This window comes from Trachypithecus francoisi, unplaced genomic scaffold (genome assembly GCF_009764315.1).
Source record: "Trachypithecus francoisi isolate TF-2019V2 unplaced genomic scaffold, Tfra_2.0 Lachesis_group2, whole genome shotgun sequence".
Taxonomy (NCBI): Eukaryota; Metazoa; Chordata; class Mammalia; order Primates; family Cercopithecidae; genus Trachypithecus; species Trachypithecus francoisi.
This window is the reverse complement of record NW_022681465.1, coordinates 71,193,425-71,212,734: the sequence shown is the minus strand read 5'-3', so window position 1 is coordinate 71,212,734 and position 19,310 is coordinate 71,193,425. Positions and strand designations below refer to the sequence as shown.

Below are 19,310 nucleotides of genomic sequence, written 5' to 3'. Positions count from 1 at the left end.
TTTCTCTGTTATATGAATATCATATAGTATATTCACATAAATCTAGATGATACAGCCTACTATGTACCTAGGCTATATGGTATAGCTTATTGCTACCAGGCTATAAACCTGTACAGCATGTTACTATATTGAATACTGTAGGCAACTGTAACACAATGGTATTTGTGTATCTAAAACATATCTAAACATAGAAAAGGTAGAGTAAATATACAATATTATATTCTTATGGGACCACCACTGTATTTAAAGTCTAGTGTGAAATGAAACATCATTATGTGATACATGACTATAAATCCACGAAGGTGGCTTTCAGAAAACAAGTTAGAAATGACAACAATATGAAATCAGCAAAACCTACTTTAATCCTCAGGATATCACCACATACCTGTATTTTCACCAAAATTGAATGTCAACTCTGTTCATTCAACTTTTCAGTTATCTGTAACTATGTCATCATAGATTACAGAAAAAACTATTTAGATAATTGAAAATAAAATACACAAGTTTCTACAAGAACAATATGTTGTATCTGTTGACTTTGTTCTTTTTTTCCAAAGGAAAGTTAGTAGTATAAAAGAAGTTTGCTAATACGCAATTAGAACTATACATGACCCTTATTTTAATTCCATTTTTGTAAGTAGAAACTTTGGATTCAACAAATATGATACATAAAAATAGGTCACCATTCCTCCTCTGTTTTTGTTACTATCAACAACTATTAAAATTCACTTAAAAAGTACATTCTTTTTCAAGAACACATTTTTCCATAATACAGATTTAAGGTCATGCAAAAATTCAGTTATCAGGGCAACTAACATATCTTGGTCAGGGAATTGTAATATTGTATGTTTCTTGCAAAACTGACTATCCTAAGATTCAGGAATTTTGAACAAGTTAATAAGAAAAGCTGAGTAATATTACTTTTTTCATTTGACATGCATATACTTTTATAAAAGGTTAGAGGAAGAGATATAATTTGGAACCTATGTATTTATTTCCTGAACCTCATACTGCAAACTAAAGAGAAAAGGTACAAGCAACATTTCATCCTTAATATCAAAACTTTACTAGTTTAAAAAAAAATTCCAGAAGTCCTACCCAGAGCAATCAGGCAAGATAAAGGAATATTAGGCATCCAAATAGGAAAAGAGGAAGTCAAATTATCTCTGTTCACTGAAGAAATGATCCCATACTTAGAAAACCCAAAAAATTCCTCCAAAAGACTCACAGACCTGATAACTTCAGTGAAGTTTTAGGATTCAAAATAAATGTACCAAAATCAGTAGCATGACTATACACCAGTAACATTCGAGCTGAGAACCAAATCAAGAACTCAATCTCATTTACAATAACCACACACACAAAATAAAATACCTAGGAATACATTTAAACAAGGAGGTGCAAGAGCTTTACAAGGACAACTACAAAACACTGATAAAAGAAATCATAGATAACACAAACAAATCAAAAAACATTCTATGCTCATGGATAGGAAGAATCAGTATTATTAAAAATGACTATACTGCCCAAAGTAATCTACAGATTCAACACTATTCCTATCAAACTACCAAAGTAATTTTTCAAAGAATTAGAAAAACTATCCTAAAATTTATATAAAACCAAAAAAGAACCTGAATAGCCAAAGCAACCCTAAGCAAAAAGAACAAAGCTGGTGGCATCATATTAGGAAACTTCAAACTACACTACAAGACTACAGTAAGCAAAACAGCATGGTACTGGTATAAAAACAGGCACACAGATCAATGGAACAGAATAGAGAACCCAGAAATAAAGTCACATACCTAAAAACAACTGATCTCCAAGAAAGTTGACAAAAATAAACAACAGAAAAAGGACACTCTATTTAATAAATGGTGCTGGGAAAACTGGCTAGCCATATGCAGAAGAATGAAATGGGACTCCTGCCTCTCACCTATACAAAAATTAACTCAAGATGAATTAAACACGTAACTCTAAGACTTCAAGTGATAAAAATCCTAGAAGAAAACCTGCAAAAAACTCTTTTGGGACACTGTCCTAATTAAAGAATTTATGACTAAGACCTAAAAAGCAAATACGACACAAAGAAAAATTGACAAATGGGGCTCAATTAAACTAAAGAGCTTCTGTACAGCAAAAGAAACCATAACAGAGTAAACAGACAACCTAGAGAATGAGAGAAAATATTTACAAACTATGCACCCAACAACGGTCTAATACCGAGAATCTATAAGGAACTCAAACAAATCTACAAAAAGAAAAAAAAAACCCACTAAAAAGTGGGCAAAAGACATGAACGGACACTTCTCAAAAGAAGACGTATACACAGCCAACAAACATTTAAAAAAATGCTCAACATCGTTAATCATCAGAGAAATGCAAATTAAACTACAATGAGATACAATCTTAGACCAGTCAGAATGGTTATTATTAAAAAGTCAAAAAATAACAGAGGTTGCAGAGAAAAGGGAATACTTAAACACTGTTGGTGGGAATGTAAATTAGTTTAACCCTTATGAAAAACAGTATGGAGATTTCTCAAAGAACTAAAAACAGAACTACCATTTGACCTAGCAATCCCACTACTGGGTTTCTATCCATAGCGAAAAAAACTATTTTATAAAAAAGACACCTGAACTCATGTTTATCGCAGCACTATTCACAATAGCAAAGTTACAGAATCAACCTAAGCATCCATCAGGAGTGGACTGGATAAAATGTGGTATATATATACCACGGTACACAATCATAAACAAGAGTGAAGTCATGTCCTCTGCAGCAACACGGATGCAGTTTGAGGCCATTAGTTACCCTAAGTGAAATAATGTACACAGAAAATGAAACACTACAGGTTCTCACTAATAAGTGGGAATTCAACAACGGGTACACACGGACATAAAGTTGGAAACAACAGACACAGGTGACTCAAAAATGGGGGAAAGAGGGAGGGAGCCAAGGTTGAAAAACTATCTAATGGGTACTATGATCACTATTTGGGTGATGTGTTCACTAGAAGCCCAAACCCCACCATCACACAATATACTCATGAACAAACCTGCACATGTATCCCCTGAATCTATATTTTAAAAAAAAAGACAAAGAAAAAAATCCCAGCTCCCTAGCCAGTAAAATGAAGACTTCTAGCAATCTCTTTATTTGCATCTATTTCTGATTTACATATGTTGCAAACATTGTAGTACAACAATTACTAAATACAGTCCATTTTTTTCAATAACATTAAAATGAGCCATCATGACAGGCAGGAGATATAATATTAATCTTCAGCGTGTTTCTTAGCATAGAAACACAATTATCTAGTCATGATCCTGTCAAACACTGAACACATCATATATAAAAATCAGCTCTATCCAATATCAAGAAGTTTTATCATTACCAAGAAATAAAAGAACTGAAAATCAACCTAGAATATTTTAATCATAAAATTAAATCATAAAGCATGCTTTTGGTCTGATCAAATGTGTATATGCATTTATATAGCAATCAAATTCATCAATTTTATTGCTAATTTCAACCACTGATTCATCAGTCTGATTCATCAGTCTCTTAAAACATGAAAGAAATTTTGTACATAGTGTATACCAAATTACTAGGAACTTACTAGGGATTTATTTTTATTTGATTATGAAGCACAAGGAAAGCTCATAAACTCACAGACCAGGTATGTCTTGAAACTCCATCCTAACATACTAGTCAGATGAAAGGGAACACTTCACTGTAATTACCACCAAAAGACCCTTAATTTCTAAGGTTTGCTATTTAATATTAACTTTCCATGATTTGTTTACTAAAAAAATTGACATTATTAAGCCAGTAGGATCATAAACCAAGTGAAGTATCTAACTGCCTAATAAGCATACACATAAGCTTTTCTTAAATGTATCTGTTCAAAATAATTCTATAGTACTTAACCTTGTTTCAGCAGAAAAAAATTTGAAGGTGCACAATATTAACATAACTTGTGAAGTATACATGTCATATAGAAATGCTAATGTTCATTTTAGCAGAAAAGCACAAGTAAGTAAAATCATATAGTATATAATGAGCAACAGACCTACAGTAGAGAATTACCAAATCTCATATAGTTGTTTCAGACAATAAATTGTTACAAATTTAACTTGTGTTATGAGTATTACTAATAAAAATACATACTTGAGTAGACATAAATTATACAAAATAAGAGAAAAAAAGTAATATGAAAAGAATTTTTGACACTATAATTACATATTTGCCCAGATGATGAAGTGGTAATAATGAATTATTTTACCTTTATCTTGAACTTCTTTTGAGAAGCGCTCCCTTTCAATAGCTGATTCTCTCTCTATTCGCTCAATTTCAGCCAATGCATCCAATTCCACTTCATCATATATAGGTCCCTGTTGTGATACCTGTTGCTGATTCTGTACCACAGAAGTCTGGGGTTGTTTTGTAGCAACTGAAGTGTTCTGTTGTAAAACAGGCACTTGATTTGCTGGAAGGAATGGTGTTTGTTCTTGCTGCGACAAACATTGAGCAGCATTTAGTGGGCGGTTTACATCCTGTGGAGTAATGGGTGTTTTTGAAGTCTGTCCCGGGTACTGCACATTAAAAGGAATATCATTTTCTGAAACATTGCTATTTTCCACACCAGAAATCATATCCTCTTGCTGGTCCATGTCTGAAGACCTTACACGAGAAAGTCTTAATGTAAGTTTAGTAGAGTCCTTGGATGGAGAACTAATTATATCATACATTGCCGCTTTCTCACTCTGCTCTTTTTCATCCTTGCCTAATTTCATTTTCTTTTGCTTCTTTTGTTTTCTTTCTGGAGAATCTAGCAAGATATCTGGTGGAACATCTCGAGGTGATGAACAAGGTAGAGACTGAGATTGTAGGATTAAAGGCGGTCTTGAGCCTAGAAAAATAATTCAATAGAAATAACAGTTGTGTGGGTTTCACATTTTCTTACAATGTGATAGAAATATTAATAAGTGACAATATAGTAATGCTAGAAAAAATAAGAAATTATATAATCCAAGCTACTTATTTACAAAAGATGAAAAGAAAGCTTAAAGACTTGTCCCACACAGTTGTTTAGCTTGCTAGTAGATAATCTAAAACCTAGGTTTGAATCTAAGTATGAGTATTCAGTTTTTCAGACCAGTATTATTTCTAATTTTTGTGCCTATAATGTACAAATATTTAGCTTTATAAGGGTAAAAAGTTCATTTCTTCTAAAGATGATACAACACAAATATTTTGGGCATGACCATCTCTGTTCTTTCATGGACTATCTAGGAAAACGGATATATCCTGATTAAAGAAAGAATAAGTATGCTTTTGTTAAATTACACAAAAATAACAATTTAATCCTAGAGACCTTCTCACATGAATACTACTGGGATGATAACAAAAAGCAAGGGGTCAATTTACAATTACTAAAGCCTTTACTTACTTCAAAAACTGGTGGCAAAGTATTGATTTATACTTTTATGCGGTCTTCTCTTTCTCCCTTAACATCATTCACATACTCGCTTCAGCTTGCTAATCCTCTTTTTATTAGAAAAATAAATAAGTTCAGTAAATTTCAAGGCCCAATAAAATATACTGAGCCCAGAGTCCATTAAATCAACCAATGTTATATGAAACAGGAAAGTGTTAAAAATAATCAGATGGAAAAATTATCCTAGTTAATAAGCCTTCAGACAAAAATTCTCCTTCAGACATGAAGGAAAAAGTGCACTGATATGCTTCAGAGATAATAGTATAACTGCATCTTAATAATGTATACATTTCTTATCATTAAACTATAAAATATTTAAAAACTTGTAGGAAATTGTAAAAATTGGTCAAGATAAAAGTTTTTTTTTTTTACAGACAGAACTTAAACCTAGAATTGCCTTAAATTAAGCTTTTACCACTTTTATACTTTTTCCATGACGCATAAATCTGGACTTTCAATTAGCAAGGTTAATGTATTTTAAATGTTATATATAAACATACAACTTCATTGAATCAAGTGTGATAAAGATGATATGGGAGCAATTAACTATAAATGTTAGTCTGAAGTCATATCAATCATTCGTTTTTCCCTTTAGACTCAGCTTATATTAGACATTAAAAAGAAATGAACCGGGCCGGGCGCGGTGGCTCAAGCCTGTAATCCCAGCACTTTGGGAGGCCGAGACGGGCGGATCACGAGGTCAGGAGATCAAGACCATCCTGGCTAACACAGTGAAACCCTGTCTCTACTAAAAAATACAAAAAAACTAGCCGGGCGAGGTGGCGGGCGCCTGTAGTCCCAGCTACTCGGGAGGCTGAGGCAGGAGAATGGCGTGAACCCGGGAGGCGGAGCTTGCAGTGAGCAGAGATCCGGCCACTGCACTCCAGCCTGGGCGGCAGAGCAAGACTCCGTCTCAAAAAAAAAAAAGAAATGAACCTAACATTTTGTGTCAGAGTTGTAAAAGGTGCTTTACATATCAGTTCACTTGATTTTTACAACATTCTTGAGTATTATCATTAAAATTTTTCAGAAATGGAACATGAAGCCTATAGAGGTTAACAAATTTGCCCAAGGTTATGTTGTTAACAAACCTGAAGATTTAAAACAAGATTTGTCTTAAGTCTGAATTGTAATATGCCATTATGTCTTTGTATTTAAATTCTATGTGGCAAATTATATACACTTTAGAACAAACTTCAAATTCTAACAATTAATCTAAAAATCAAGATAGACTGACTTACCCTTCAAAACTAGTTGGAAAACAACTTTATGACAGAAGTTCAAGCTTTTGATGAATAATATTAGTGAGGTTATTTGCTTTAAAGTTTTCCATTTCTATCTAAAGTTTATCTACTATTTATCTATCTAATCTCAAGAGTCAGAAGGAAAAAAGCTAGTTATCTAGATCAATCACCTATCTCCCTGTTCTCTTTCCCTGGCAATCTAAATAACTTCTCACCTTGACAACATTTGTGGGATATGTATCTAACCTACAAATAGTTACTCTGGAAGTTTTTCTCCCTTTCAGAAGCTGGGTTTTTATCCCCGAAAATTCATACAATTTACAGAATTGAAATGGCTCATAACAGCTCAACTTTTACCCTATGAAAAATGTCCTTGACAGAAAACCACACACTGCATGTTTTCACTCATAAGTGGGAGTTGAACAATGAAAACACATGGACCCAGGGAGGGGAACATCACACACAGGGCCTGTTGGGGGGTAGGAGGAAAAAAGAGGGAGAGCATTAGGACAAATACCTAATGCAGGCGAGGCTTAAAACCTAGACGACAAGCCTGGTGTGGTGGCTCACGCCTGTAATCCCAGCACTTTGGGAGGCCAAGGCAGGTGCATCACGAGGTCAGGAGTTCAAGACCAGCTTGACCAACATGGTGAAACCCCATCTCTACTAAAAATACAAAAAAAATTACCCGGGCATGGTGGCATGCGCCTGTAATCTCACCTACTCAGGAGGTTGAGGCAGGAGAATCACTTGAACCCAGGAGGTGGAGGTTGCAGTGAGCTGAGATCACGCCACTGCATTCCAGCCTGGGTGACAGAGCGAGACTCTGTCTCAAGAGAAAGAAAGAAAAAAAACCTAGACGACGGGTTGACAGGTGCAGCAAATCACCATGGCACATGTATACCTATGTAGCAAACCTGCATGTTCTGCACATGTATCCCAGAACTTAAAGTAAAATAAAATCTAAAAAAAATTTTGAAAAAAAAAAAAGAAAAATGTCCTTAATAAACAGTAGGAATACAATCAGTGAAAAAAAGATCTTTACCATATCAGGCAGACACGAGGTAAAATATCTTTATGCTTTAGATGGCTATAATTAGAAATTCTCATGACTTGAGAGACTATATTACCAGCTATGTTAAAATTAATTATAAGCTAATTTTAAAAAGTAGAATACAGTATTCTCTTCCAACAAACTGATAATTAAAAACTATTTGACTACAATTTTAAGTATTTTAGAAACTGGCTCAAACCTAGACTTAAATTCACAATTTTGTGAATCTGTTACAGATAGAAGACCATGCAAGGTTCTTTGAGAATTCAAAGATAAACAAACTAAAATTCATGTACATAAAGTAGTATAAGTTCTTAGAAAAAATATAAACTAACAGCTTGAGGAGATTAGGGGAGGGCCCACGGAAGATCACCCATTTAACTTCGACCTGGAATAACAGACAGAATTTTAAAAGGCAAAGATAAAAGCAGACGTGAGAGATTTAAGAATGTAACATAGAACAGGTTAGATTTGATAAATGACTAGTTGAGAAGAGACTTTGTGATAACTTAAAATTTTTAAGGTACAATGATTCAGGATTGGAACAGCATTAAGAGAGATGGGATGACAGAAAGAACAGTGAAAACCATTTCAAACATGAATTTGAAATATCCGCTAGGTATGAAGGAAGTTTTGTCTGGCAATGAAGAATTACAACTTGGGAGACAAGACTGGAGCCAAAGATTGATTTAGGAGTTTTATGCATAAAAGTAATCAATGCGGTTAATGAAACTTAATAAAATGGCTGGGGAAAAAAGTACAATGGGTGATAGAAGGTCTAATAATAGAAATCTTGCGAATAAGGAGAAGAGCTAATGAAGAAAAAAAGTATCAACGAAAGAAGTAGGAGAAAAACAGATGGGCTCATATGAAGTAAGTCTTTTTGGAGGAAAGAGGAAGGCTGATCAAAAATTTCAAATGTTAAAGAGAAGAAGGTTGTGGTTTGAAAAGACCACTGGATTTATCAAAGAGAATGGACACTGGATATATCTGAGAATCCTATCAATAGATTACTGGGTAAGTGGAAGATGAATGAATCAATGAATAGGGACACATTTAAATCCCATGATCTAGACCTGCTTGTACAGGTTTATTTTTTTTCTACAATGAAAAAAAAATACAGAATAACTTTTTAATATCTGCTTTAGGAAGTTTGAGTTCTTTATTCAACTTGAAATATAAAATATACAGAAGGAAATTTCAGTTACAGTAGTACCTTTAGGAGTTCCTTCACTTCCAGCAGGGGAGCATACTGGCTGTGGAGATCTCAAGGGAAAAGATGCAGCATTCCTCATTGTTGAAGAATCTCCATCCTAAAAATAGAGTATACAATTTATCCTTTGAATGACAGGAGAGGCTTTATAGAAATCTTAAAGAGAACCAATAAGAGACATAAATTACTGACAGGTAAAGTGTTGGAATTCAAAAGCATAATTCTTCTGCACTTTCCTGTTTTCTTCTTGGTATATCTTAGAAGAATTGAAATTGTATCCAAAAGAATCAACAGCCTAAGCATGGCAATGAATAAGAAAATTTGTATTACTAGTATGCTCCATTTTTGTTTGCTTTTTTCTACCAAAGGAGCTATGAGTACTCTACCAGCTGGTAAATGTCTTGAGGGCAGAATTTATTGTCATCTGTATTATCCTTAGACACATGCAGCTTACATAAAATACAACAAATCAATAACAAGGCAAATTTCCAGAATATGGAATATTTTAATAACATCAAGACAACATTAAATTTCAGACACAAAACTCTGTACAAGTATTAGAGAGAAAAGGAGTCAAGTACTAATAAGTAAAGGCTCATTATCTTAAAAAAAAATTTAGTGTGAGCAGTATTAACCTAAAACTGAAGTATTTCATTAAGAACCTAAACCTCGAGGCCAGGGGTCAGCCAACTTTTTTTTTTTTTTTTCCAGGGGTAGTCTCGCTCTGTCGCCCAGGCTGGAGTGCAGTGGCCCGATCTCCACTCACTGCAAGCTCTGCCTCCCGGGTTCACGCCATTCTCCTGCCTCAGCCTCCCGAGTAGCTGGGACTATAGGTGCCTGCCACCACGCGCAGCTAATTTTTTTCTGTTTTTAGTAGAGACGGACCTTCACTGTGTTAGCCAGGATGGTCTCCATCTCCTGACCTTGTGATCTACCTGCCTCGGCCTCCCAAAGTGCTGGGATTACAGGCATAAGCCACCGTGCCCGGCCAGCCAACTTTTTTACATAAAGGAACAGAGAATAAATATTTCAGACTCTGTGGGCCACACACAGTCTCTGTCACATATTGCTTTTTGTTTTTGTTTTTGTTTTTTAAATAACTCTTTATAAACGTAAAAACCATTCTCACTTTGTGGTTCAGGCTACTGGTCACACTTGACCAATCCTGCTCTAGACTAAACTCTGTATGTGCAGGAGCCATGTTGTACTCAGTAGCTAGTATAATGATATACAGTAGGTATCATTCAAATTTTGAAATGGAAATAATAGGTTATATGACAAATATTAGAACTATTTTATCACCTTAATGATAATATATTACATACGTCACTACTTAGCCTGTGCACCATGTGTAGGTAGTCCTCACTTGAACCATGTCTAGGATTATCAGCATGATGATTAGCTGAATTGCCAGACAACGGACCAGAAACTTTATTATCATGTATGTTTCTCAAACCACCTGCAACAATGGGACTTGATACCGTCGCTGAAATTAATAAGAATAAAAAAAAGGTTTATTAAAAAATTCTTAACATTCTTGGAGAATAGTAATTATTCACAAATATTTTAAGCATATAGAAATTAAAGAGAATATAACAGATACTCATGTACTGACTACTTAGTTTGATCAAATCTTAACACTCTGCCAGATTCCAATCTATTTTTGGAAAGAACTAAAACATTACAAATATAGTGGAAGATCTCCATTCATCTGTTATTTCTCTCCTCTACTCCTTTCCTTTTACTCCTTAGAGGTAACCACTATTTTGACTTGAGTTTATTCTGCCTATGTGTTATCTTTATACCTTTGCTATGCATGAATATATTCCTAAGTAATTCATTGTGTTTTTACATTATAATTTTATATAGATGATATATGTATCTATCCTTATATAACTTGTTTTTCCATTTAATATTATGTTGAGATTATATATAATATATATTTTATATATATATAGTTTTAAATTCTTTTATTTATTTTAGACAGCTCTGTTGCCCAGGCTGGAGTTCACTGGCATGATCATAGCTCACTGTCAGCTCAAACTCCTGGGTTCAAGTGATCCTCTTGCCTTAGTCTTCTGAGTAGCTAGGACTACAGAAACCTGCCACCACACCTGGCTTTTTCTTTTTTTGGTAGAGATGGGGTCTTGCCATGTTGCCCAGGCTGGTCTTAAACTCCTGGCTTCAAATGATCCTTCTGCCTTGTCCTCCAAAGCACTGGGATTACACGTAGATGTGAGCCACCGTGCCTGGCCTAAATTCATTTCTTTTAAATAATTACATATACTCTGCTGTATGATGTACACTATTTATTTGTTCTTTCTTATGTGGATGTTCAAATTGCTTAAAATGCTTGCTGCCATAAACAACGCTGCAATATATGTTCTTGCACATGAGGACTCTTTTTATAAATGTGTAAGAGCTCTGGGTGCTAATACCTAGGAGTGAAATTGCCGGGTATGCATATTTTTAAACCTTACTAAATAACAGATTACTTATGACCATTTGTATTCATTGGTAGTGTATGAGAGTTCCCACTGTTCTATATCTTTGCCAATAATTTTCATCATTCTAAGGGTAGGAAACATTTCTAATAGTCACTTGTATCTTCTAAAAGCCTTACAGTTTTGGTTTTTCAGTTAGGTCTTTAACCCATGTAAAACTCATTTTTAAGTGTGAGACAGGGATCCAATGTTACTTGTTTCCATATGAATAACCAGCTGTCTCTGCATCATTAATTAAAGAAATCATTCTTTCCCCTACTAAGATACGATGTGATAGGGACCAAGTTTCCATTTGTCCATGGGTATGTTCCTAAGGTCTTCATCATGTTCCACTTCACTATGTCTTAGTTTTCCACGCCTGCACAAATCCTGACTGCTGTTAGACTGAGCTGTTACACTTCATTCCTTATTATTTTGTCTATTCTTGAACTTCTACTATATGAATTTTTAGAAGCAGGTTAAATTTCACAAAAACCTTTCTTGAGATTTTTTATCAGTGTTATACTGAATTTATAGATATGGGTATAATAATAATCTTTACCCTACTGAGTCTTCCTATCCATGAAGATGGCACAACTCTTCATTTTCTTAAGTTTTCTTCTATCTCTTTCAAAAGTTTTGTAATTTGCTCCACAAAAGTCTTAAATCTTTCATTAAATTTATTCTAGGTATCTTGTGCTGTTCCTTTAAATTGTTAATGATATCAAAAAAGATTATAATTATACCTGCTTATTTCTGGTATACAAAAATGCAATTAATTTCATTATAATGATGTTGTATCCAGTAACTAAGTGGAATGCTTTTATTAATTCTAGTATCCTGTCTGCAGCTTATCTCGGATTTTCTATGAAGACAATTATATCACCTGAAAATGACACTTTTTTCTTCCTTACTAATAATTATACATAGTTTTAACGCTTCTTTTCTTCCTGTATTGGCTGGGACACCCACTAAATAAATGTGATTACAGGTATTCATGTCCTGTTCCTGAATTGAAACAAAATGTTTCTAATTTTTTTCTACTACTAGGTAAGATTAAATCAATCTCTTCTTTTTTTTGTCCCCATACAGATGGGGTCTTGCTGTATAGCACAGGTTAGACTCAAACTCCCGGGCTTAAGCGATCCCCCGCCTCGGCCACTTGAGTAGCTGGGACTACAGGTGTTTACCGTCACACCCAGCTTAATGTATTTTTTTTTTTTTTTTTTAGACGGAGTCTCGCTCGGTTGCCCAGGCTGGAGTGCAGTGGGCGATCTCAGCTCACTGCAAGCTCCGCCTCCCAGGTTTACGCCATTCTCCTGCCTCAGCCTCCCAAGTAGCTGGGACTACAGGCGCCCGCCACTACGCCCGGCTAATTTTTTTTGTATTTTTAGTAGACACAGGGTTTCACCATGTTAGCCAGGATGGTCTCAATCTGCTGAAATTGTGATCCGCCAGTCTCGGCCTCCCAAAGTGCTTAATGTGTATTCTTATTCAGTGAAAAGTTTTAAATGACATGTATGGAAATTGAATCTTTCTGAATGCTCTTTTGAGACCTATTAAAAAGCTCACAGGACCCCAGCCCGATAATCTGAATTATACTGTCTTCTACTAACCAATTCATATATATATCCAATTTTGTCACATGGGTTGATAACACTGCTTATTTATTTTATTTTATTTATTTATTTTTTTGAGACAGTGTCTCACTCTGTTGCCCAGGCTAGAGCGCAGTGGCGTGATCTCAGCTCGCTGCAACCTCTGCCTCCCAGGCTCAAGCCATCCTCCCACCTTAGCCTCCAAGTAGCTGGGACTACAGGCACACACCACCATGCCTGGCTAATTTTCTGTAGAGAGAGATGGAGTTTCACCATGTTGCTCAGGCTGGTCCTGAGCTGCAAGCAATCTGCCCGTTCTGGCCTCCCAAAGTGCTAGGATTACAGGAGTAAGCAACCATGCCTGGCCTGGTTTCTTAATATTTGTTTAAAAATGTTGTTTCACCTTAAGGCTTAAGGATCACTTAAGCCCAGGAGTTTGAGTCTAGCCTGTGCAATACAGCAAGACCCCATCTGTATGGAAAAAAAAAGGAGAAGAGATTGATTTAATCTTACCTAGTGGTAGAAAAAATTAGAAACATTTTATTTCAATTCAGGAACAGGACATGAATATTCACATATGATGACTGATTTATAATTTTGCTTTCTCATACTCCCTTCACTTCACCTGGTTTTGGTATCCAGATTGTAATTTAACTTTATAAAAAGAGTTGAGAAAGTGTTGCTGTTTTTCTTTTTTCTGGAATGGATTAAGATTAGAATATCTCTTCATTCGATGTTTGATAGAACTTGTTAAAACAGTCTGAGTATGTTTTTATCTCTTTCCCCTTCTTTTAAGGGAGGTAGATTTTGGACTACTGAGTGAGGTATATGAATTTTAAATTATAGATATTGTCAAACAAATGGTTCTCTAAAAAAGTTGCACCAATTTATATCACTATGAAGACTGAAATGTTTATCAATCTGATATAAAATTTTATTTCATCTTAATTTTGAATGCATCCCTTTATGAGCTAAGGTGACCACAATTTCATATATTTATTAAATCTTTCTGTATCGACTTGGCTATTCATTTCCAGTAAATTGCCTGTTTACTTCTTTCGTTTCTGTCTTCTTACTGATCTGTATGAGATTTCAGTATATAAAAAAAAATCAATACTTTGTGTTTACAATAAATGTTGCATATTTCCCCCATATTTGTTTTATATTTATGTAATTTATATATTTATGTTCTCTTATACACAAATTTATAATTAATCTTTTTTTTTTTTCATTTCTACAATCCAGGTTTTCGGTCTGCTTAGAAATAACGCCTTCTCAACTCTTAGAATACCAAAACTTTGCCCAAATGTTTTCCTTATAATTTTATGACTTAAAAAATATAAACAGCTTATTAATCTAGAACACTTTTGCTTTCGGTGATCCAGGAATCCAGCTAAAATTGCAAAATACCTAGACAATCACCAACATCATTTATTAAACAATCCATTCTTATATGCTGATTTTAAAATGTAATCTTTAGAATGACAGAATTTTTAAAAATAATTTTTCCAATGACTGTGTAAAAACTGATAAAATGAGATTCACTGAATGTTACCCCCTTTAAGTAAAAGATTAATGGGAAATTGCATATTTACACAATCTCAAAGTATCATCCCACAGATTATTTATGAATTGCAAAGGGAAAAATATGTACTTTTATAATAAAGAGAGGTTCACCACCTAAACACCACTGATACTGAGACCATTTTATGATAATGATAAGATACAATGTAAAGTGCACAACATTGCTTATCAAGTACTCTTGCCAAAAATGTGTAACTGGAAACTAGTAAAACCTTAAAGCTAACTTCTACTTGATAGGAAATACAGAAAACAAATTAAACAACACCAGCAGAAAAGAGTGGAGTTTAGAATAGGAAATATTTTACAACGAAAGTGGCCAAACTCTTCAAAAACCAAAAATTAGTGCCATGGGGGGAAAAAGGTGTAAGACTGCTTTAGATTAAAAGAGCCTCCATAAGAGATGCAAAAATCAAATGCAATGTGTGAAAAGCTAGATTTGAACATGCTTTGAAAAGATATTAAAATCATATTTAGGACAAGTGGATTGGTAAGTCAAATATATTCTGGATATTAGATGATACCACAGAACTGACCTTAATTTTTTTACAATTATTACCTTTGGTTTTTATATAGGAGAATATCCTTCTTAGCAGATATACTTAAGGACAAAGTGGCAGGATACCTGTTGGTGAAGGGGTTCATTGTGCTAATCTTAGAACTTTCTGCACAGTTAAATTTTTGTAATATAAAGTTGAAAAAAAATGCAACCTTTCTCAATAGTCTAAATTGTCCTATTTCTGCATTCTCTCTGTCCTACTGACCTATTCACTTGTTCCCTGCCAGACTAATTTTTTTCCTTTTCAAAGAAAATTATGTTTTATTATTGATAGATAATAGAGGCACAGATTTCTGGGATACACGTAGTAATTAAATACATTCATATAATTTGTAAAGATTGCATCAGTGTAATTGAGATATCCACCACCTTAAATATTTGTCTTTTCTATATGGCAAAAACATTCAAATTATCTTCTTCCAGCTATTCTGAAATATAGATTGCTGTCAACTAGTCACCCTACTGAGCTATCCAACACTAAATGTCATTTCTCCTATCAAACAGTATATTTGTCCCCATTAATCAAGCTCTCTTCATCGCCTCCCTCCTCTACCCTTCCCAGCCTCTGGTAACTACCAATCTATTCTCTATCTTCTTAAGATCCACTTTAATTGTCACATATGAGTGAGAACATATAATATTTGTCTGTGCTTTGCTTATTTCACTTAACATAATGACCTTCAGTTCCCTCTATGCTGCTCAAAATGGCAGGACTTTATTCTTTTCTTATGGCTAATATTCCATTGTGTATACATACACCTTTTCTTTATTTATTCATCCACTGATGGACACTTAGGTTGATTCCATATTTTGGCTATTTTGTGAATAGTACTGTAATAAACATGGGCTTGCATCCCTTCAGTATACTGATTCCCTTTCTTTTGGATATATACCTACTAATGGAATTGCTGGATCATATAGTAGCTCTATTTTTAGTATTTTGAGAAACTGCCATACAGTGTTCCAAAGGCTGTACTAATTTACATTCCCACCAACAGTATATGAGGCTTCCCTTTTCTCCATATGTTCACCAGTATTCACTATTACCTATCTTTTTGAAAAAGGCCATTTTAGTTAAGGCAAGATAATATCTTACTGTGCTTTTTATTTGTATTTCTCTGATGATGAGTGATGTTCGGCATTTTTTGCTATATCTGCTGGCCATTTGTATGTCTTTATTTGAGAATGTTTACTCACACTTTTTGGCTATCTTTTAATTTGTTTTTGTTGTTATTGTTTTGCTAATGAGGTCCTTATATATTATTGATATTCTAGTTATTAATCACTTGTCAAACAGTTTGCAAATATTTTCTCCCATTCTGTGGGCTGTCTTTTCACTTTGTTGATTGTTTCTTTTGCTGTACAGAAGCTTTTTAGCTTGATGTAATCCCATTTGTCTATTTCTTCCTTTGGTTGCCTGTGCTTTGAAATCTTAAACAAAAAGTATTTTGCACAGACCAACATCATGGAGTGTTTCTTCCATGTTTTCTTCTAGTAGTTTCATAGTTTCACGTCTCGGATTTAAGTATTTAATCCATTTTGAGTTTATTTTTCACAGCATTATTTATCGAAGAGACTGTCCTTTCCTCCTTTTATGTTCTTGGTGCCTTTGTCAAAAGTAAGTTGTCTGTAAATATCTGTATTTATATCTGGATTCTCTCTGGGATTGGTCTGTGTGTTTTTATGCTAGCACCAAGCTGATTTGGTTACTATAATGTATTTGGTTACTCTGTAATGTATTTTTAAGTCAGGTAGTGTGATGCCTCCAGCTTTGCTCTTTTTCCTCAGGATTGCTTTGGCAATTTGGGGTCTTTTTTGGTTCCATGTAAATTTTTTCTATTTATGTGAAGAATGTCATTGGTATTTTGATAGGGATTACATTGAATATGCAAACTGTTTTGGGTAGTACTGACTAAATTTTTTAATTTAGAATAACTTTAATATCTGGGTGAGGCTAATCCCTGAGTAAGGTTTTTATTTCTTTATCTGAGCGTTTTTAAGAAATGGCACAATACTGAATAGGTCCTCAAACTATATTAAAAAGCTAAGTTAATTTTGTTAAACAACAACACATTTCTTAGAGTTAAAATTTACATTCTTTTTTACGCACATTCATGTGTATATGGACATTTACACAAGAAACAGATGTGCTCTTCTGACATTTTTCCTCTCATTAATTACATGCAAAATGACCCTCAGACTTTTGTGTACCAGAGTATACCAGTATTTTACAAATATTGAGCATCTACATATACACATAGATATGTACGTATGGCAGTCACACTCAATTCAGTAATTTTCTAAGTGTCTATTTCTTTTCGAGACAGATCTCAATTTGTCACCCAGGCTGGACTGCAATGGTGTGATCATGGCTCACTGTAGCCTTGACCTTCTGGGTTCAAGCAATCCTCTTACCCCAGCCTCCTGAGTAGCTGGGACTACAAGTAAGTGCCACCATGCCTGGTTAATTTTTTTTTTTTTTGTAGAGACAGGGTCCCATTGTGTTGCCCAGGCTGGTCTTGAGCTCCTGGGCTCAACTGATTCTTCTGCCCCTGCCTCCTACAGTGCTGGGATTACAGGCGAGTACCACCGCACCTGGTTGTGTCTATTTCAAATGTGTCAAATTTGCTTCCCAGTTTCTCCTTGAGTTCGTGTGTAAAAAAAAGCTCAACCTAATATTTCATTATCTAGTTTTGGAAAACCAGAGTTAGTTGTTTTGATGGATGACAAAGTTAAAAGTTTACAAATTAATAAGTTTATTAATGAATAAAGTTTCAACTTCATGCATAATAAACAAGAACACATATGTAGAAATTAGTGACTGAAAGCAAATTTTTAAAATTTGCTGTTAATTAAGGAGGACAAAAATAAAGATGTTTTGTATTATCCTTTGTACTTTTCTGCTTTAAAAAATTTCTTTAAAACATACAAACAAATTTATACTAATAATAAATCAATTATTTAGTAACCATGAAATATATCTCAAGGCAATATAACCTTAAAAAGACATCATAATATGAACGTTATGACATTAAGAACTAATAATCAAGTGAGAACTGGTGATTTAATCTCAAATTTTTGCATCTAAGATTAATTTTCCTCTACTGTACTACAGTAAATTTTTACAGTATAGTAAGTTTTTCATAGTAGTCATCCCTCAGTATCCATGAGGGATTAGTTCCAGTATCTTCTGTGGATACCAAAATCTGTAAATGCTCAAAAGTCCCTCATATAAAATGCACAATACCTGCATATAGCCCTATGCACTATATAGTACTTTAAATCATCTCTAGATTACTTACAATGCCTATACAATGTAAGTGCTATGTAAACAGTTGCTATACTGTATTGTTTATGTAATAATGACAAGAAAACATGCCTGTACATGTTCAGTACAGACTCAATTTTTTTTCCCAAATATTTTCACTCAGGATTTAGTTGAATCCATGACGCAGAACCCATGTATGTGAAAGGCTGACTGTATCTACTTTACCAATTAAAATGTAATTGTCCCTTGGCTTAGTGCTAATGTAAGAAGAAGGAGCAATTTTAAAAAATGCAATTCTTCTTAATTTCATACCTAAATATACTTAGTTATATAATAACTGAATCCAAAAAGCCAAAATGACACTGCTCCTTTCACCTCCTAAAATGACAAATTTTCAAATGGTAAGTGTAACATGTTTTAATGATTTAAATCATATCTTTAAAAGGTTCACTGACAAATAAGTATACAGTATAGTATTTTAGTTTGTGTTTAAGAATTATACTTTAAAAAACAAATTTGCTTGGAATTAAAGCACTTGGACATTCCCAGTAAAGTTACAAACAATTTTCTTACCTTGCTGCATCTGTGGATGTGTTGTGTAACTTGAAGGATGGGAATATGGCATGTATCCTGCAGGGCTTTGTGGGGCGTATGGACTAGGCACTGGGCTATTCTGCTGTGGCATAAATCTGTTCCCAGAGCTTGTCTGTGGTGGCACAAACCGGCTAAAACCCAAAATCCAAATAAAAAATATAAGGAAATAAAATAAACATGCTATTCCTTGAAATTTGACTGTCACAAAGTCCTCTG

The 19,310-nt window shown here is 34.2% G+C and overlaps 1 protein-coding gene across 4 annotated transcripts in view; it reads right to left on the bottom strand.

The window, feature by feature from the left end:
* NIPBL (NIPBL cohesin loading factor) overlaps positions 1-19,310 on the bottom strand; it is a 196,286-nt gene that overhangs the window by 85,149 nt on the left and 91,827 nt on the right. For all 4 annotated transcript variants that reach the window (XM_033179374.1, XM_033179378.1, XM_033179376.1 and 1 more), the window contains 4 exons: positions 19,074-19,225; positions 10,337-10,497; positions 9,015-9,111; positions 4,286-4,912 (listed from right to left, as the gene is read on the bottom strand). In XM_033179374.1, coding sequence (XP_033035265.1) covers positions 4,286-4,912; positions 9,015-9,111; positions 10,337-10,497; positions 19,074-19,225 — 1,037 coding nt within the window. The remainder of the gene's footprint in view (positions 1-4,285; positions 4,913-9,014; positions 9,112-10,336; positions 10,498-19,073; positions 19,226-19,310) is intronic.